This window comes from Hemicordylus capensis, chromosome 3 (genome assembly GCF_027244095.1).
Source record: "Hemicordylus capensis ecotype Gifberg chromosome 3, rHemCap1.1.pri, whole genome shotgun sequence".
NCBI lineage: Eukaryota > Metazoa > Chordata > Lepidosauria > Squamata > Cordylidae > Hemicordylus > Hemicordylus capensis.
The window spans coordinates 197470393-197491959 of NC_069659.1; the positions used below are offsets into that span (position 1 = coordinate 197470393).

General features: G+C 42.3%; 1 protein-coding gene across 16 annotated transcripts in view; it reads right to left on the bottom strand.

Annotated features, from left to right (window-relative positions):
• Positions 1-21567, bottom strand: part of USP54 (ubiquitin specific peptidase 54) — a 188222-nt gene that overhangs the window by 109334 nt on the left and 57321 nt on the right. For 12 of the 16 annotated variants that reach the window (XM_053306834.1, XM_053306836.1, XM_053306838.1 and 9 more), the window contains exons 2-3: positions 8153-8967; positions 3294-3386 (exon numbers count right to left, since the gene is read on the bottom strand). In XM_053306834.1, coding sequence (XP_053162809.1) covers positions 3294-3386; positions 8153-8299 — 240 coding nt within the window. In that variant the 5' untranslated portion in view covers positions 8300-8967. Of the gene's footprint in view, positions 1-2704; positions 2816-3293; positions 3387-8152; positions 8968-21567 lie in introns of those variants that run through there. The other 4 variants (XM_053306831.1, XM_053306833.1, XM_053306835.1 and 1 more) reach the window with 2 other exon arrangements.

Below are 21567 nucleotides of genomic sequence, written 5' to 3' on the forward strand. Positions count from 1 at the left end.
TGGCTCCATCTCCTGTGGGGAATATCTTATAGTGCTCACATGTGGACTCCCATTCAAATGCAACCAGGGTGGACCCTGCTTAGCTAATGGGACAAGTCATGCTTGCTACCACAAGACCAGCTCTCCTCTCCTCCACTTCTGGTCCTTTCTGAGTCTTGTCTGCTTGACTCAGCACCCAGCCATCAGCACATCCTTGTCTTTCAGTTCCAGAAGAGGACTCCAGCCTGTCTTATCAAATAATCTGCCACTGGATCCCTTTATCTGCCTGTTCCAGAATCAGACACCTTAGTTCCAGCCTGTTTTGGAGCTTATCCATGTCTTGATACTGCTGAAGCTCGCATATACTTGCTGGGGTTTTGTTGTTGTTGCCAGGAAGAATCTCTGGCAGAGTAGCACGCAAGTACAGCCATCGGCCACCTAGGCTTCAAATTATGGGTGATATTTGCACCACAAACCTCCTTTAATGGGCTCAGAGCCAAAGCCTGGACTTTTAACTCTGATGCTTCACAGGGGCACGAGCAGAGACTGGCAAGGGTACTCTTAGAAGGCCTGGCATGAAGTCCTCAATTATATTTACATCCCTACATCCACCCATGATAGGAATGTGAAATGCATATGTCAAGCATGAAGATGTTTAACCAACAGTTGACTAGCAATACTATGGGATAACTTATGCAGCATTAACATATGCAGCAGGGATAACTTACGCAGCATTAACATATTGACTAATTTGGGCTTGCCAAATTAAAGATTCTTAAAAATGACAATCACTTCTTTTGAAAGATTATTCCTTATTCCATATAATCAGAAACATATTTGCACATTGTTTCAGTCTACAGCCCACATAATAAAAACCAAGGCATGCTTAATCAGAATCCCCTGGTCCATTCTACATTTGACCATTTTACTTCTCTAGTCGGGTTTTCCCCAGTTTTATTTGTAACCATAAACACATAACATCAGCCAGATGCCTGAGTAGTGCTGGGATAGGAGTGTGCTAAACCATCCCTTAGGCAATGAATTGCCAACATGGATAGTCAAATTGAGCAGAGCTCTATTCCCAGGCATGTCATTTTGGGTAATTAATTGTTTAGTGCCAAAATACTGTAGAGAGTAGAGCAAAATGCTGTAGCACATTTCAGTGTGTTACCTACAGTTATCCTGGAGGAAAAATTTAAGAAAAGACACCGTGCCAATTTTTTCCATCTCTGTGCAGAATGAGTTTTGTTCTGGGGGCAGTATCAAGGCAGTGTGTGTGCACATGCATTCAGAGTAATCAATCCATTACATCTATATCTATATCTATCTATGCTGAATAATTCTCTTCCAATTTACTGTCATATCTAAATTTGCATTATTACTTCAGAACAGATGTTTTTGAGATTACTGAAGGAAACAAGATAGAATTTTTAAGTTTAAATCAACAAAAGCTGCTCCTCCTAATATAAAGAGACCATACTGTATTTCATTATTAACCTACTTTCTGAAGGGAAGAAGGCTTATGAGACCATCATGTGCATGTCCTTTTAATAACTTCTGTGTTTACCATCCAGACAAACCAAAATTCACAGCACATGCAAGCAGTGCTCAGGGACCCCAGGGTCCTCCCCCCGTTTTTGTCAGTCTGCCATTTTGTTTCAAGATGGCAGCTACTCAAGAGTATAGATAAGACCCCTTTGTAATCCTTGTGCTGACAGGCAGATACAAAACAAAGATTAAAAAAAGAGCCAGCGTGGTGTAGTTGTTAGAGTGCTGGACTAGGACTGGGGAGACCCGAGTTCAAATCCCCATTCGGCCATGATACTTGCTGGGTGACTCTGGGCCAGTCACTTCTCTCTCAGCCTAACCTACTTCACAGGGTTGTTGTGAGGAGAAACTTAAGTATGTAGTACACTGAGCTGGGCTCCTTGGAGGAAGAGCGGGATATAAAATGGTAATAAATAAATAGATAGATAGATAAATAAATAGATAAACGAATAAATACCAAATTCACAGCACACGGGAGGGGGTCCTAGATAAGAGTTAACATGTTAATAGAATGAATTAGGCTCCACTAGTTCTACTTAGAACTACTTGTTTTTCATTTTACAGTAACTGTCAGAATCCAGTCATGCCTGAAAAAGACTCCTCTAGAGTGGGGGAGGATTCAGACCCTTCAAGAGTGTCTAGCATTAACCAGGTCCAGTAGTGACGTCAGTCCTTCAGAGCCAACTAGAGCGTGTCCCTCCCATGGAGGTTCTTCCTGAGGAGCACGAGATCTAAGGGAGGTTCACACTCCAGTCTGGATCTCTGGCCCTGCTTTGGGCCAATCGTCATCATCTCTGAGACTCAAGAACAGTGGCACCAGGTCAGGTCAGAGGTCTAGAACTGGGGGGAGGAGCAACTGCCTGATTTCCTGAGGCATCCATTCCAATGGGCCCACTTGTGGGGGGGGGGAGGAGGAGGTGCCAAACCCCAATATGAGTCCTGAACCAAAACCCACAGGAGGAGCTGGGGCCTTCTGTATTTATAAGCCAATACTGGATAACTTAACAGAGCTCCCTAGTATCAGTCAGGAATTTATTGGTGCTACAGTTATACACTGAGAGCTCCTCTGTAGTCAGCTCCCAGGTTTCTGCCTTGGCCTCCTGCTTTTGCTTCCCTTCCAAGCCCCCTGTTTTTGTCACCCTGCCCTTCAGTTCCAGCCTATCACTTGTCTCCTCACCTTCCAGCCTATCACTTGTCTCCTCACCAGACCTGCATCCTGAATTGCATGAGATCCACTCTGCCACCCTTGAGTCTTAGGTACCGGCAATAAACATCATGGATGAAACTGCTTTAAGAAGATTAACAAGAATGTCTTTCAGTGTCTATATCAGTGTTTAAAATTTGACCCCATTGATTGGGCGGATTAAAAGAGAAAGGCAACTCCCCCCGCACCCACCACACCATGTACTTCAATGACATTTCACAGCCTTGACTGTTTTCTTTCAATGTTGAGATACAAAATAAAATAAAATTCAGGCTCTTATTTCTGCTATCTGGGAACTTGTGCTGTCTTAAACTATTTCCCCCCAGTTCAATTAGGCAGCTTCTGAATTGAAATAACCCAAACTGTATACTATTCAAGGTGTACAGGTTCGGTCACGCGCTATGAAGTTATAAAATACTGCTGCTGCAATGTCATTGTCTCTTCTAGGAACATTTTATACAGGTTTGTCTTTTGATCTGATATTTTAATTGATTTACCCAAGTTAACTAGGAGTCCCTACCCCCACGCCCCACATACAAAGTGAAGTCACTGTGTTGCTTACTTTGAGAGCACAAAATATACAGGAATCTCCCATGCATTTGTGTGTTGTAAGTTGTCGAAAACTGCGTCGAAAAATATCAAGGTGCCAGAGAACCTGTAAAGTAAAGCAGAACAAGTTTTACTTTTTGTTTTAATTAATCAACTTCAGAAAGTCATAGATAAAAAATATTGGCTAAAATTAGGCAATTTGTCAAAAAATATCTACGTATCTTCAAGATTAATCTACTTTTGAGATTTTGTTTTTCACTTACCTTTTTGTACCTATCTTTAACCCAAAATGTATCTCTTGATAAAATTGGGAGAAAAGGGATTTATAAATGGAAGTAAGAAATCCAGGATTGCATGATACATTTTAACAGAACAAACTAAAGAGAAGTTTGAGAATTCTTAATATATAGTAACACAGATAGTGGCATTTGCAAGTTGGTTTCTAGAACATCCTTAAGAGCTTCTCATATCATAGGAACAATGACTGGAAAGACCACTGAAAGACCCATTGTGGAAACTGGCCACAATGTATTATAAAGAATCCACTGATATGCAAGGTGGAATATAGGTCACCAAATTCAAATACAGTATACTGTTCAGATACAGTATCCTACAATTATATACAACATATCCAATTGCATGTCTAGGGTGGGGATTTATAAAATAATCATAAAAACCATATATCACACAAAAATACAAATTGTATATAATTTTTATAATGCTTCTTTTCAGAGATATACAATATTTGGGAATTTGTATTTTGGTGTTTGTAGGATATTCTCACTATTTTTCAAGTGTGGGCTACTTTGAAAAAACATGCTCAACGCAAGTATCATTTCCCAAATGCTCACTTTGGCATAGTGCTGTGCTTGCCCCACTGTGTGGGGGTGGCCTTTAAGATGAATGAACAGTCACATGTGCCCTGTCTTGGGGGGCTGTGTGGAGTATTCCACTTAAGCTTTGCACAGTTTGTTGTTTGCACTAACAAACAGTTAGGGAGCCACATTTAACTGCCCTGAGACCTTGGGTTAGGGTGGTATAAAAATGCACTAACTAACTAACTAAATAAATTTAAGAGCCAGCCCCAAGTTCAAATCCCCATTCAGCCATGATACTTGCTGGGTGACTCTAGGCCAGTCACTTCTCTCTCAGCCTAACCTACTTCACAGGGTGCTTGTGAGGAGAAACTTAACTATGTAGTACACTGAGCTGGGCTCCTTGGAGGAAGAGCAGGATATAAGTGTAAAAAAACAAAATAAATAATAAATTTTAAAAAATTAGGGTCAATGGGAGCCACCACTGGCTTCTGGCCCTTGCAATGAATAATACATGGAATTCCATGATAGACACTGACAATAAAACTGCCAAAAACATGTCTTTATACAAATCTATGGTGTAGCCATATTTGAAATACTATATACAGAACTAGTCAGCCTATCTCAAAAAAGGGCAGCATAGGACTGGAAAAGGTGCTGAAAATGGCAACCAAAAGAGAGGGTTGGAGTACCTTCCAGACAAGAAAGAAGTAAAGTATTTGGGCTTTTTGGTGTAGAAAAAAAGGCAATGATTAGGGGTAAGTGACAGATTACCAGGTGCTGCAAAGAAAGAGCTAAGGAGGTCAATTGCCGTCATATCTTGCTTGTGGGCTTCCCAGAGGCATCTGTTTAACCACTGTGGGAAGCAGTATGTTGGACTGAATGAACCCTTGGTCTGATCCAGCAGGGTTGTTGTTATATTCTTGTTTGGAGAAGGTAGGAACTGAGAAAAAGTTGTTTTGAAGTTGGATTTTTTTATTACTTATTGGAATATCTGTTTTTCTAAACGTTGCAGAGGATTTATCCTATCCACCCCCAGCACAGTAAATCCAGTGACTGTTGCTGGTGTCTATCTTATGTTTCTTTTTAGATTGTGAGCCCTTTGGGGACTGGGAGCCATCTTATTTATTTATTATTTCTCTGTGTAAACCGCCCTGAGCCATTTTTGGAAGGGCGGTATAGAAGCTGAATTATTATTATTATTATTATTAATAATAATAATTTACTCCAAAACAACTTGAAGAGCACCTCAGTACCATAGGTGCCACAGAAATCACCATCAGCCAACTACAAAAAACAACTTTACTGGGAACAGCCTATGTTTTGCGATGATATCTATAATAAATGTTGAGATTATATCTATTATAATAACAACAATATTGATAATAAAATTCAGCCATCCTAGGTCCTTGGGAAGGGCTTGATGTCTGGATAAAACAAACCAGTCAATAACACCTGTCTGACTGTGTAAACAAGAAATAATGTACTTTGGTTGTAAATTACAAAACTAATTAGATTGTTTAGAAGTTTAGCAATTAATAATACCAGGTTCATATTTGAATGTATCTGTAAAAAAAAAAAAGAGCCTTTTAAAAATTACTTAAGTATTTTAACAGGATCTAACCAATTATGGACTTTTGTAATTTTACTCACTAACTAGAAGATGAAAGTCCTTCTAGAATGTATAACCTAATGCAGAGGCATACTTAGCCATGGACTTTGGGGACCAGGTCTGTGGCCTCCTGCCAAGCCTCCAAATGATCTGGGGGGGCCTTGCCAGAGTCCTGCCACGATGCCACTGCTGCCACACGATGCTGCTACCCGCACCCACCCCACACCCGCCACTGCACAAATATTTCCCATCTTCACCACCAAGGTAGTGGGGGGTGAGCTGAGTAGAGCAGGCCACCCCCTGTGGCAGTAGCACGCAGGCTTCTCCCCACTCCCCAGCCAGTGCACGGGCTTCTCTCTGGCTGGTGTGCCTGTGCAGTTTGAGTATGGAGAATGTTGTGTGCTGTCACATCACGGCACACTACGCTCTCCATACTCAAACTGTAAGCCCGCACCCTGGCCAGGGAGTGAGGAGAAGTCCGCGTGCAGACCAGGGAGAAGCCCCCCAACACCATGGGGGATGGACTGCTCTGCTCACTTCCCACCCCCAGCAGTGAAGTTGGGAAATATCGGAGTGGCGGGTATGGGGCAACAGCGGGTGTGGGCCAGTGATGGCATAGCAGCAGAGCTCTGGCAAGCACCCCCCCCATATCATTTGGAGGCTCCCCAGGAGGCAGGAGCAGCTGTGGGGTGAGATATATTTTATTTGGGGGGGAATTGGGGGGGGGCCTCACAGGTGGGGGGGCTCTGAAGCCCTCTAGGTACAGACTGATTCTGGACCTAGGTGTGCCACTCACTTAATGACCCTATAATTTGCTTATGAACACATTTTCTCAGCTGCTGTAAACTCCTAGTATTGAAGTTTAATGCCTTACCCCCTTACTGCCTGTTAACCTTTAGAAATAATGTTTCACATTTAAGAGACAGAAAATATAATTACAACAATCAATGGAGGAAATATAACAACAGCAATACACTGAGTGCCTCTCACTGTGGGAAGGTACACCAAACCTCTTATATCGTTACCTCCAATCTACCAATTACGTCTGAAGTAGAATCTCAGAGTTTAACTCTGGTAAAAAAAAGTTCCAGGTATTTGTTACTAAATAAAATTTCTCCAGTTCTAAAGGAGTGACCATAGGAAATGAGGAGCTAGAAGTATAAACACTTTCTAGACTTGTTTAAGAAAACAAAAAGCAGATACCTGCCCAGCATCAGAGCAACTTCATTTTTGACAATGAGCTAGTCACATACTCAGGAAGCCTGTGCTTTTTGTCAAGACCAGGCTGACCACTAAAAACCACAAGACTGCAGTTCCATTCAGTACAGTCAGCAAGCTGCTGTTTTGTACCCATTATTTAGCCTTGAACTTCTTGTGCAACAAATTCCAATGCAACATCCATCCTATATTAAATGACACACCAAAGGTGATATGACTATTTATAGAAATAAAGCAACTGTGGCAACAACCACATTTGCACAAGATAGTCTTAGTATATTTCTGTTCCCAATCAACATCATGATATGTCTCTGACACACACCATGTTGTCATTCTACCGGCTGCTCTTGCTACTGTACTAACAATCTCAAATATTAGCAAAATCAGCTTGGTGTCTTTCCTGGTTCTATATCTAAGGCTGATATATCTTGAAACTTCTTAAGTGAAAGGCAGGATGTAATTTTTTAAAAAAAATTAAAATAAAAAAATCTTCAAGCAAGTGATTGGCCCAAATGCTATAACATTCATTTCAATAAAGCTAGAATAATAGGTACAGCATTTGACAAACTCCTACTGAACATACTGTTCAGTTAATGCAAAGAACTATAAACAAGTACACAATGGCTGCCTTTAATAGAATTCAACTTACTAACTAGAATTTAGTAAATTCCAGGTCTCATTATTCAGCTTATCTGAAAAGTGGTGCATAAAAAAAATCTGAACCAAATTCAAATACAAACCCCTTGCTGACAGTCTTGACACCACACGTGGCTTCCAAGTAATATTTGCTCTGACTTTAAAATATTTAATTGTGATTAATGAACTCATACAAAAAAGGAAACATTTCTTTTCTGTTATACCATAAATAAAAAAGAGAAAGTGTTGAAATGGCAGAGCAGATTCACATATACTTTTCTGTCTGATTAGTCCTACATAAAAATAGAAAGGGTTACAAATAAAGAGATTTGACCAACTGCAATTTTAAACTATGTAACTTTAAAATTGTAGCAATTTTTGATATAGATACTAGGGTTTAAATCTTAAATATGGAACATGTTATTATACTAGGAACTCTTGTAATTGGACTGGGAGAGAATACAGTTACAACAAGGTCCAACAGTTCTATGATGTTACTTTGCTGTGCAGTTGCTTTCAAATAGCGTCTTGGTCATAAGAGGGGGGAAATAGAAAATTATGTATAAAGCACAGGCACACATTCTTGCTTACCTGTAACGCACTATTCAGGAAGCAGCTATTCTGTCCGGGCTCATTGCTGAGACCTTTGCTAGGTGCTATAGATGTTGTATTACGTGGTGTGAACATTCCTTGAACGCTGCCCCGTCCCACAGAAAAATAATTTCGCTTCCAAGACATCTTTTACATTTAGAACTGGAGTGTATAGTTAGTTTTATACCTGCATATTATTATAAAAAGGTATTTTCCTTGATTCAAAATCAGAAATAGGTTGTGCAACATTAAAATTCTCTCCCCAGATTGCTCCAGAATATTTCATGAGGTTACATGTACATTATATTTTTCTTCAAATTCAGCCAATGATACAGGAACAAAATTACAGTTCATGGAGGAAAACACCTGCCTTAGCATCTGAAAAGGCACAAAATGAATAAAATCGATACATGACCTTTCAAAGACAGTTGTGCTGCAGTGCCATCCTTTAATCTAAAAAACTTAATTCAGTGGACAATTTCTGCAAATAACAGGAGTCCAAAATGGTCAAGAAAAAGCAAAATAACTTCTTGTCGTTCTTTTGTAAGCTTCTCAGACTGATGAGCAAAACTCAATGAGGAAAAGAGCAGGAAAGCAAAAGTAAAAACCAAAGCTCTTGCTGCTGCTTGTTGATGTTTTCTCGCTGAAATTCTGATACAGGCAATCTTGCTTCTTACAAGTCGAGCAGAGAAGAGATTCCAGAATAATATCTTTTAACTGTAGCAGAAAAGGTCTTCCTAAAGTTCTTTTAACTTCCTGCGCAGAAGTGGAGTGATTTCTTCGACTGCGCCTTCTCTTGCAAGTGGAATGCCTAGCTGTGCCAGGAAGTTTGAGAGAGGGAGGGAGAGAGAGAGAGAAATAATCAAAGCCTTGCGTCACTTAATTACTCACTTGGTTTTGTTCTCTTTTGCCAAGATCAGCATTGCCTCACCTCCTACCAGAAACTTGGGAATGGAGTCAAAACCTAACAAACAAAACCTCCATCAAAATCAAACCACTGCAGTCAGTTCTGTAGATATTTCTCTAATAGAAAGCTTGGAATAACTAGTACAATAGGAAAACTTTAATATTTTAATAAGCCACACATAAGAGGTTACAGTATCTCAATACACATAGACTCCTAAAAGATTCAAAAGATTTTGGACCAGATATCTGGGACTGAGTAAGCATTGACAATTGTCCACTTTGTATTAGGGATAACAGTCCTACATTCTTGCTTATCATGGAAGAAATGGTAGGCACAGAACATAATTGTGATTGAGACTGAGATTCTCTTCTGAGTTTTATTTTATTTCAAAGTGTTGCTGCCACCTGAAGCCAAACATTTTTAAAATGCAGATAGTACAAAATGTGCAAGGAGTCTGCAAATAAAATTTGAAAAAGCCACAAAGAAGAGGACGTGCTAATCAGAGATTAGTGGGTGAGAGACACACATTCTCAATGTTAGGGAATTCCTAATTCAACATGGATGAACAATGGAAAGATCATTACAGAAATATCATTTGAAGATATAACGGCAAAATCACAGCAAAGAACATTCTATGAATAATCTATTTGGCATTCCTGACAGTGTGCATTCTCTGGCCAACCATCTTCTTGAACATGATCCAGAAACTGAGAATACCAAGAGCAGATGCAAGGCAAACTATGGCTCATAATTACAGAGTAACATATCTAATAGAAAAGTTAAATTTTAACCAATGGATGCCTTTCTAATGAATATTAAAAGGTTTCTTTAGCCTAGGGTTGCCATGTGGCCCGAAATTTCAGGCAGCATCCGAAATTTGGTTCCTCCACCTGCCTACTGAAATCACCCATATTCCCCTCTAATTTAAAACTACCTGAACCCACACAGAGCATCTGTGCGGTAGTACACTGAGCCTGTGGCATTCTCCCCTCCTCCCACAACTCACTCTCTCTCCCCCCCACAACTTGCTCTCTCTGTCTGTCTTCCCCCCATAACTCTCTCCCTCACAACCTTCTCACTCGCACTCTCTGCCCCCACAACCCTCTCGCTCACACTCTCTGCCCCCCCCAACCCTTTCACTCGTGCTCCCTCCCACAATCCTCTCGCTCGCTCCCCCCCCCACAACTCAGTCCTCCTCCCCGGCCCGCCAGTGGCAACTCCCCTTTGGCCTGCTGGCTGGCCCGGCAGCAGCCGCTTCTCCTCGGCCCACAGGTGAACCTGGCAACAGCAACTTCCTCAACCCGTGCCCTCTTCTCGGGTGGCTGGCCGGCCCAGCAACAGCTGCCTCCTCAACCCGGGCCAGCCGCCGCCGCCTCCTGCCTCCTCTCTCCTAAGGCCGGTGGGGCTTTGCCTGCCAGCTGGGCTTCTCTTGAGGCCAGCAAGGCTTCTCCCCCCTCCCTGCCAGGCCACTTCTTCCCCCCCCCCCACCGCCACAGTGCCTCCTCCCAAGCCTGTTGGCGGCCTCCTCCGGGCGGCAGGGCTTTGCCTGCCATACAGCTCCCTTCCTCCCTGCCTGCCAGCCAGCCATTTGGGGGCAGCTGTGCTGCTGCCACGTCGCCTCCTAAGCCCGTGGTCTGTCCAGGCACCGAGCAGCGGCTCCGCCCCTGCATTTTCACTGGTCGTGGCTGCAGCAGGGGCAGGGCTTGCCAAACATCCCCACACCCCCATGTGGTTCTCTCCTCAGTTGGCCATAAGAGAATTAAATATATGGATAGATGTGGAGCCTGATTTGCTCAGATTCCTCTGCAGCTGACTGGGAGCTGAGAAGGCAACCTGCTCCCTGCTACGCAGCTGCTTCTGTGTGCTGTGCGTCAGCTTCTCATGAGCTGCTCCGGGAAGGAGCAGGGCTGGCAGCGCCTGCCCAAGCCCCTTCATTTCCCAGTAGCAGCTGCTGCATGCAGCACACTCCCCTTTTCCTTTTTTTTTTTTTTTTAAACATTTTATTTTAAAGAATGGACATTACAGTCCAAGACACTCCCAAGAATGAAACATTTACATAAAAGCTTTTTAAAATAAAAAAGAAATAAAAAAGAGAAAAGAAAAGAAAGGAAAGGAAAGGAAAAAACCCAACAAACAATGCATATATATGTAATCACCTTCTAAAGCACATACAATTCATTAAATTTTGACCATATAGCTTGAAACTCTTCTTCTTTGCCTAAACGGCAAAAAAAAACCCAATTCAAATGTGGATAATGAACACATTTCAGCAGTCCAAAGCTGAAGTTCTGGAGCAAATCTGCTTTTCCAATGTTGATTTATAATCTTTTTGGCCACTCCCCAAGCGCGAAGAATCCATAGTTGTTGATAAAATGTTAAGCTTCATATAGCATATATCCTGGGAATATATCCCAGGAGAACATAGCTGTCTTTAAAACACAATGATAATTGCAGTGTCTTATTTACAATTTTACGGACTTCATCCCAAAAAGATGCTATAATTGGGCATGACCAAACCATATGTGAAAATGTCTCCTCATAAATATTACATCTCCAGCATACTGCATTCTGAACTCAGCCCTTTCTGAACATCCTCTCAGGAGTCCAGTAAGAGCGAAACAAAGGTTTTTGCTAAACAGTCTCAAGTTAAGATCTATATATGATCATTTCATTATCCTTAATGCTATTAACCATTGGTCTACTGTAATGGTTTATTCAAGATCCTGATTCCACAATACACGAATATAATCAGTATCAACGTTATCTTTTGCTTTAAGTTTTAAATACAATGAAACTGTAGGTTTAGCTTGTTCTGGTAGGTGTTCCAAATCCAGTATTAATGATAGAGTTTCTGAAGCAGCAAGTGCGTCATGTCCAAATAACTGTGTGACAAGGTGCCTTAATTGTATATTGCCAACTGGCATTCGAAGGGATATTAAATTCATTTCTCAAAGCATCAAAAGATTTAAAAACTTCTTCTGAGGTAATTAACTGATCTAAAGTAATAATATTAGAAGCTGCCCAATTGGCCCAATAGAAAGGTTTCTGCCCAATCTTCAAATCCGGGTTCATCCATACATAATGTAAGCTTTGCATGCTGAAAAGGATCAAAACAATACTTAAGGCCTAAACTCCTCCATATACATCTAGCTGCCTGAACTGCCGGTAGTTTACCAGAAGAGCAAATAAATAATGAACCTCCAGGCAGCAGCCATCCAGGTGGTTGTCGGAAGAGCGGAGCCAATCGCGGCACACCCAATAAGATAGGGGAACGCCTTCTGGAGCCTGCAGTACTTAAGGTTTTAAGTACTTTAGGCTGGAGGAGGGAATGGAAGGTGAAGGAGAAGACTTGGCTATTTCATGTCCGCAACCATACCTTTCCCTGCCGCCTCCAGTCCCCTTGCATACTCTCCTCTCTCAGTTTTTCTTCCTTTCACATTTCACTCGGTGGGTTTCTGGCTTGGGAGATTAGGTATCTGGCTGCCTTCGCAGAAGCAAGTCTCACTAAATTCAATGGGACTTAGGCCCAAATACGTGAGCATAGGATCAGGCTTTAACTTGCAATGCTAATACATGCTTTCCTGGGAGGAAGGAACACCATGAAATACAGTGGCATTTACTTGAAAGTATTTGGCTCCGGAGACTCAGCCTGCTTTCCTCCCCACTACCTTTTCAGCATCTTGCTTCTTCTCAGGGGAGTGAGCTTTGTCACTATGCATAAGACCGGGTCAGTGGCTGCGGCTGGTAGAAGTAGGAGGATGTAGGAAGCTTGGTCTGGAAAGCTGTGGTTCTGAGCAGCGGGGCTGAGCTCCACCGACTAGAGCGGGTTTACCTTCTCGGTAAGCACATTACATCTAAGATTGGGCTGCTTCTCAGGAGAAAGTCAAAGACGGGGCTAAGATTCTTGATTGATCAGCAAACTAAATCTGTAGCCTCATATGCACTATCATAAAACCTGACTGACTCTGCAAGTCATGTATCGCTCAGCCTTACCTACCTCACAGGGTTGTTTTGAGGATAAAAATAAGCATGTACCACTCTGAGCTCCTCGGAGGAAGAGTGGGAAATAAACGTAAAATAAATAAATAAATGCAAATTAGTTGTTGCTTAATTTACATAATATGCAAATTAACCACCCAGATTTGGGAAACTTGAATATGGCAACCCTACTTTAGCCATTAGACCCCAGATCAGCAGGAAGGGAGGGTTTTGCTAAAGCTTCCCTTGCTTTTCACACAACAGTAGCAGCTGGTGGGCACTGGAGGGAGGTGCATGGGAGAACCTGATCACCACAGCAGAAGCCTACCCCCCCCACACAGACACCCTTTCCTCCATGCCAGAGGACCTGGGTATTTGTCCAAGCCTGCCAGGCTGGATGAAAATAGAAAGGGGGAGAAAGCAGAAAAGTGGGGAAAAGGAGAAAACAGAAAAGCTTTATGGAGCAGGGTGGAGGCAGAAGAGCCAGGGCAAAAAGCAGGGAGAAAAGCAGAAAAGGAAGGGGGAAAGGCAGAAAGAGGGACAGAAGGCAAGAAGTAGGGACTGCATTTCCCCTCACACCAAACAAACAAGTTAGTAAAAAAATCAGACTTACCAGCAGCCAGGGAATCCTCCAGAGCAGGGAGTTTCCTCCAGCCCATCCTTCCCTGCTGAAACTTCCTCTTTTGGTCTTACTGGCTGGGACAGCTGCTACTCAAGCTGCTCCAGTCAATCTGATTCCTAGGGGGCTCCTCCTGGCACTACCCCCAGGAAGAAGGGGAAATACATATTAAAAATGTACTCTATGAAGTAACCAGGAAGTATAATTTTTACCCAGTATTTTAGTTTGTCCTGGGGGCAGTGCCAGAAGGAGCCCCCTAGGAATCAGATTGGCTGGAGCAGCTCGAGTAGCAGCTATTCCAGCTAGTAAGACCAAAACAAGAGTTACAGGCAGGGGAGGATGGGCTGGAGGAAGCTTCCTGTGCTGGAGGATTCCCTGGCTGCTGGTAAATCTGAACTTTTACTAGCATGTTTGTTGTTGTTTGGGGGTGAGGGACACAGCCTTACTGACCAGCCACCACTGAGGAGAGATAGTTAAAGATCCCTTTGCTAGTGTCTCCATATAGCATGAAGTGTTTGCGCATGGAAGGGAGATACTTGTGGCTACACTCACGTACACACATCGGGGACATGCAGGAAAGCATTTGGAAACTGAGTTTGGTCGGCCATCAATTACCTATCTTGACATTAGGCCCATGCTTTCCTATTGGAATAACATGAAAATAACAAGAAAAACCATCAACATAAGTTTGATATAAGCATCTAGTACATATTTTGCTCTTTAATTTTACTTATCTAAGGATCACATTGTACAAATATTAATTAAGTCTCAACATCTCTGTGAAGGAGGCAAGCATAATTCAGATTTTATAGGCGAGTCATTCCTTGTTCCCAAGCTGTGTCCTAACCACTCATCAAAACTCCTTTAGGAAATAAAAGTACAAAGAATAAGAACAAACCAGTTCTGCAGCATTCCTAAACACTGGGTTATATATGCAACAATAATTTCAAATCAGCTTCCAATGCCAACTCCACTCTGCTCAAGACTCAAAAGCCAACCCAAGCAGTGAAATCACTGACCACTATTCTTTTACACAGCCTTAATATATAGCCCTGTTAACTACAGGTATGCTAGAAAAGAGAACGCTTCAAACACAGAGAATCATACACAGAGGCAGAAATTGTAATCAGAAAATAAGGGAGCATGGAATGTCCATTCCAATCTGACAGCTGAATACCATTTCCACCACAAGATTCCACCATGCACCTTTGCACTCTTTTGAGAGGGGCTGATCAGCAGCATTAAATTCATCTCCAAAATTGTTCTGTTTTACTGCAGAACAAAATTATGTTGGGTGCGGGGAGGGAATACAAAAACAAAATTACATTGTGTCCTGTGTTTACAATGAATGATGGACTCTAGACATTACTACTACTGCAAGAGTTAATTATTTTAGTTTCAGGCAGAAGCAAAACAAAGCAGCAAGATCTCAACCATAAGATCAGCACAACATTCCCCTGTTAATTCCTTAGTAAAATAGAAACATTACACAGGCATGGAAGTGCCTCTGTACTGTAGATGGAGGAATAAAACAGCATCCTATCTTTTTTTAATTTAATGTTAGATTTCTATACCGCCTTTCACTAAAACAATCTCAAGACAGTTTACAAAACATTTAAAGCAATCTAAACTATAAAACAATTACACAATTAAAATATTAAATTGGAATATAAAATTACAAACCTAATGAAACATGTAAAAAACCCTACACAATGAGACCATAAAATACAGAGAAGCAGCATCAAAAATAACACTTATATAAAAGCCTGGGTTTTAAAAAATCAATATTTCACTTGCTTTCTAAAAACTGATGGAGAATGAGGAAAGGATGACCACTGGGAGAGAATTCCACAGTCTGGGGGCAAAGTCTGAGCGCTCTGTCCCTCGTGCATGACAGCCACGCCTCCCTCACTGTTGTCATGTGGAGCAGAGCCCTCTCTGATGACCTTGTCAAGCGGGCAGAAACCCTTGGGAAGAGGTGGTCCCTCAGATATTCAGGGCCCAACCACTAAGGGCTTTGAAGGTCCAAACCAGTACCTTGAATTGGACTGGAAACAAATTGTCAGCCAATGCAGCTCTTTCAAAATGGGTGTAATATGATCCCAGCAGACAGCTCTGGATTATATTTCACCTGATCCCAGCAACTTTATGTGGCTTCTCAAAGCTTTTCCTTTGCACTGTTTGTGCTAGAGAGGGCATTTTTATGCTCAGAATCGCCTGTTCAACAAGTGCATCAATTTTTAAGTTGAATTTGTGGGGAAATGACTAAGTTATGAGGAGCAGAAGTGGAAAAGCAGACATGAAACCTCAAGGTCACAGTTGGGTCCCCACCACCACCACCACATCATTATAAGGAGATTTTCCACATCCAAATGGTGAAGCACAGACTGACTCAATTTCTTTGGGACAGGTTTGTTTAGATGGTCTGCCTTCTGTACAAATCTCCTTGATGGGTTTGTTGAAGAAAATATGTTTTGAATTTTTACAAATTAAGAAAATAGATGCTATCATAATGTCAATTTTGCATGTGTCCAAATCAGTTGGAATGTTCATGAGGAGAAATGGGGAGGAGGGAAGGAGGGAGTGGGCAAAGAAAGGAGTGGGGAATAAACAGTCTCTTCCCTTGTTGTCTTCAGCCCTGAAAAGAAATGTGAAGGGCTTCCATCAGGGCTGGCTGGTAAAATCTTTCCTGCCTCCCAAAGCAGGCGAAAGGTCTTGAAAATAAAGGGTAGCCATTACAGTTGAATGGTTTAACTCACATCTCTGAGATAAATAGGTGAACAGGCTCAATCACATAGACCTTGGCTTCTGAGCTCTGGCTGCTTCTGTTCTGTTTCATTTTAACTTAGAATTGGTAGGCCTTAGTACTCCTGTACAGCTTTTACTGAGGCACCTAATTGCGCAGCGGGAAATGACTTGCCTAGCAAGCATGAGGTTGCCAGTTAAAATCCCCGCTGGTAACTATATCGGCCAGTTGCGATATAGGAAGATGCTGAAAGGCATCATCTCATACTGAGTGGAAAGGAGGCAATGGTAAGCCCCTCCTGTATTCTACCAAAGACAACCACAGGGATCTGTGGTCGCCAGGAGTCGACACCGACTTGACGACACACTTTACCTTTACAGCTTTTACCACTCGCCAGCCTTGTTTCTCATAAGGGGGGATGGCTGTAGAGTTCTTTGTAAGGGCCAGGATTTTTAACAGTTGTGTGACAGGCAGACCTTCAATAAGTGCAACTTTGCCTAGCATATGAGGGAGGAAGCCAAGTCAAATCTGTTCATTACAATATAGCAATTTGTCATTATACAAAATCCACCATGAAACAAAACAAGCCTTATATACTGAACATGAAGAACCATTGCACATTACGAAAGTCATGACACCAAGGAAATATCAAAAACTTTTATGATGGACCACAGTAATCCACAGCATTTTCGTTAGCTTTGGAATGCACTAGTAAAGCTTGAACAAAACCTTTTGCGCAGCAGGGAATTAACCTGCCTGGAGAGCAGGAGGCTGTTGGTTCGAATCCCACTGGTGTGTTTCCCAGAATACGGAACACTCCTATATCAGGCAGCAGCAATACACTGAGGGAAATAAGTATTTGATCCCCTGCTGATTTTGTCCGTTTGCCCTCTGACACAGAAATGACCAGGCTATAATTGGAATGGTAGGTTTATTGTAGCTGTGAGAGACAGAATAACAACAAACAAACCCTCAAAAGCCCAGTGCCCAAAAGTCAGCGATGGATGTGCATTGTAGTGAGGGAAATAAGTATTCGATCCCCTATCAACCAGCAACATTTCAGGCTCCCAGGTGTCTTTTCACTATATGCAGGTAACGAGCTGAGATGAGGAACACCCTCTGTAAGGGAGTGCTCCTAATCCCAGCTTGTTACAGTACCTGTAGAAAAGACACCTGTCCATAGAAGCAAGCAATCACTCAGCTTCCAAACTCACCACCATGCCCAAGACCAAAGAGCTGTCGAAGGATGTCAGGGACAAGGTTGTAGACCTGCACAAGGCTGGACTGGGCTACAAGACTATCGCCAAGCAGCTTGGTGAGAAGGTGACTACAGTTGGCACGATAACTCGCAAATGGAAGAAACACAAAATAACTGTCAATCTCCCTCGGTCTGGGGCTCCATGCAAGATCTCACCTTGTGGAGTTGCAATGATCATGAGAACGGTGACAAAGCAGCCCAGAACTACACGGGCAGCTGGATCTCAGGGCAGCTGGAACCATAGTCACCAAGAAAACAATTGGTAACACACTACGCCGTGAAGGACTGAAACCTTGCAGTGCCCGCAAGGTCCCCCTGCTCAAGGCAGCACATGTACAGGCCCGTCTGCAGTTTGCCAATGCACATCTGAATGATCCAGAGGAGAACTGGGCGAAAGTGTTATGGTCAGATGAGACCAAAATCGAGCTCTTTGGCATCAACTCAACTCACCGTGTGTGGAGGAGGAGGAATGCTGCCTATGAGCCCAAGAACACCATCCCCACCGTCAAACATGGAGGTGGACACATGATGCTTTGGGGGTGTTTTTCTGCTAAGGGGACAGGACACCTTCACCGCATCGAAGGGATGATGCACGGGACCATGTACCGTCAGATCTTGGGTGAGCACCTCCTTCCCTCAGCCAGGGCATTGAGAATGGGTCGTGGATGGGTATTCCAGCATGACAATGACCCCAAACACACAGCCAAAGCAACAAAGGAGTGGCTCAAGAAGAAGCACATGAAGGTCCTGGAGTGGCCCAGCCAGTCTCCAGACCTTAATCCCATAGAAAATCTGTGGAGGGAGCTGAAGGTTCGGGTTGCCAAACATCAGCCTCAAAACCTTTCTGACTTGGAGAGGATCTGCAAAGAGGAGTGGGACAACATCCCTCCTGGGTTGTGTGCAAAGCTGGTGGCCAACTACAAGAAACGTCTGACCTCTGTGATTGCCAACAAGGGTTTTGCCACCAAGTACTAAGACATCTTTTGTGAAGGGATCGAATACTTATTTCCCTCACTACAATGCAAATCCATCGCTGACTTTTGGGCACTGGGCTTTTGAGGGTTTGTTTGTTGTTATTCTGTCTCTCACGGCTACAATAAACCTACCATTCCAATTATAGCCTGGTCATTTCTGTGTCAGAGGGCAAACGGACAAAATCAGCAGGGGATCAAATACTTATTTCCCTCACTGTATATGAAGGTGCTGAAAGGCATCATCTCTTATTGCATGGGAGATGGCAATGGTAAACCCCTCCTGTATTCTACCAAGAAAACCACATAGCTCTGTGGTCGCCAGGAGTCGACACCGACTCAACGGCACAACATTTCCTTTTAATGTGATGTACTTTACTGTCCTTCAGCAAGAACAACTTATGGCAGAATATTCTGCCTGTACCTCTACCTTTATTATGTTACTCTGTTACTTCAACCAAGTAGCCAGCAGTTGAATTATTTTGAGAGAGAAAATAGAAGATCCTGAGCAGAAGCTGCATTTCTAGAGAAATGTTTATCAAGTGTTTGAGACAGGAAAATCTGAGAAGGGATAGAGACTAGGAAACTGGAAAGAGAAGAAGAGAGAGGGGTTGCTTTCTTCTTTCAATCAGCTGTAGGACCAGCTACAAAGCCTGAAATTGCAGGCAAGCCTAGGTTCTGCTTCATTATCCATCTTGTGGGATACAAACCTTTATGAGACACTTTCTTTGGAAGTAGTTTGCTTTCACCTTTGTGAACAACCACCATCTGGGGGAAATAAGGTTCAGTGCTTATATGTATGTGTGTGTGTGGGGGGGCTGTTAATTAATGTGACAACATTGTTCAAATTGATTTATACATATTAACAAGATACGATCTTTTTTATTGCCTCTGAATTCATTTTTGTGTTGGTTTCTGGAGAGTGGACTCTGGGACTAATTGTGCTGATTGTAGTTGTTGCCAGCTGGTAATTTAAATCTTGAACTTATTAGATTTTTCTTTTCAAATATCAATGCAGTTTAAAACCTACATTTGTATTTGATAAAATCACATTTGGCTAGGGGTTAATTCATAATTAATGCTGTCCAAAAGTGCAAAGCCCATGCTAAGGACGAAGGCCAAGCTCATGGCTGGAACAGCACCATAAAAAGAGAGTGTTGCTCTATGCCACAACCCCAAAACTAGACAGCTGTTGCAACAAACAAGTACCCACTGCAGTTGGAATAGCAATGCATGTGTGCTATGGAAGAGTAGAGAAGATTAAAAGGAATGCCCCTGGTGGTGCAGTGGTAAAACTGCCGCCCTGTAACCAGAAGGTTGCAAGATCGATCCTGACCAGGGGCTCAAGGTTGACTCAGCCTTCCATCCTTCCGAGGTCGGTAAAATGAGTACCCAGAAATGTTGGGGGCAATATGCTAAATCATTGTAAACCGCATAGAGAGCTTCCAGCTATAGAGCGGTATATAAATAAATGTAAGTGCTATTGCTATTGCTATGCCAGTGAAAAGGACTCTGCCCACCCCGCTTAGGGTTGCATGTTGAATTTAAAGCCCTGAACAGATGCATTAGGAGTCCACAAATGTGATTACCGAAACTAGTGCACTGTTTTTATTATTGTGGCAAGAATCCCTGCCATTCTCCAGAGCCTGGAGAAGTTCAAGGAGTTCTTCCTGACCTCACAAGGAGTCTTTCAGAGATTTAAAAGCAACAAGGTATCTTCCTGCTTTCCAAGTTGTAACATGACAAGAACAAGCCCCCTTCAAAGGGGAAGAGAGCTTGTCAAGAGAAGAAGAGAATGACAGGAGCATTCTCCTGAAGTCACCATGGGCCTGGAACACCTTGAAACCTCAACATGACATCACAAACAATATGCTACTTCTCCCTCATAGGGGAGTAGCAACACCTACTATCTCCAAGATTAGTATCAGAACATTATACTCCTGCATCTGAACAGGCAGCTTGTTGCACAGTGAGCAAGATACACTCCATGTTGGGCAAGGATGTGCCCACACGCCTTACAATTTGACAACATTCTGTTTTCTAAATGTGCTTTCTCTCATGCAGTATTGTAAATGCTCCAGCATGACAACACATCATAAGGAAAATGTTAATTATCATGTAAACAAAACATGTTTTGAAAATATTGAATGTATTAAGCAGCAGAATAAATGCATATCAAACAACATAATGGTATAAAAAAATCTGGGCTCTTTTACAGAGAACATCTTCATGCCTTGATAAAAATATAAATTTAACACTTTGTGAAATTCACTTAGTTTTAGGTAAATATAGATGCCTTGAAATCTTTTTTTTAAACCTGAAGACTTAAAAATATAATTAAAACCTGTGTTTAATTGAAAAATGAGTTCCAAGTTTCAAGATGCCATTTCTATTTTCCTAGAGAGCTTATAAGGAGTTCTCACTATTTACTGGACATGAGGGAAAAAAGACTAAGTTTTTAATTAATTGCATCAAAATCCTCCCTCCCAGTAATCTGATATTTTCTATGGGCCCTAGGGCAAGAGGTTATCAGCCAATCTCTCTAGTTACCCCCTTCAAATATTTTCCTTTCTCCTTTAGAAATGTCCACTTAGCTATACGTCTTCCTCCTTTGACCCAACCTCCCCTCCTTTAGTTATGCAGTGAACCTGTCCCAGATTTGTCTGCTCACTCTGGCTACCCTGTACTGAACAGGGGGTAGACTAGATGATCCTCAAGATCCCTTCCAGCTCTAGCATTTTATATGAATGGTATTGGTTGCCAGGGACTTTTACACACAGCAAGCTTTACCATGAGTTTACTGGGAGGCTTTAATGCAAACTCAAAGTTGTCCCCAAAACCCAACACAAATAGTGGATTTTTTTTTAACCCCAGATATAAATTGGGCTACACTAACACGCTGTGAAAAAGCCCAATTGTTTGTGAACTTCTCCCGA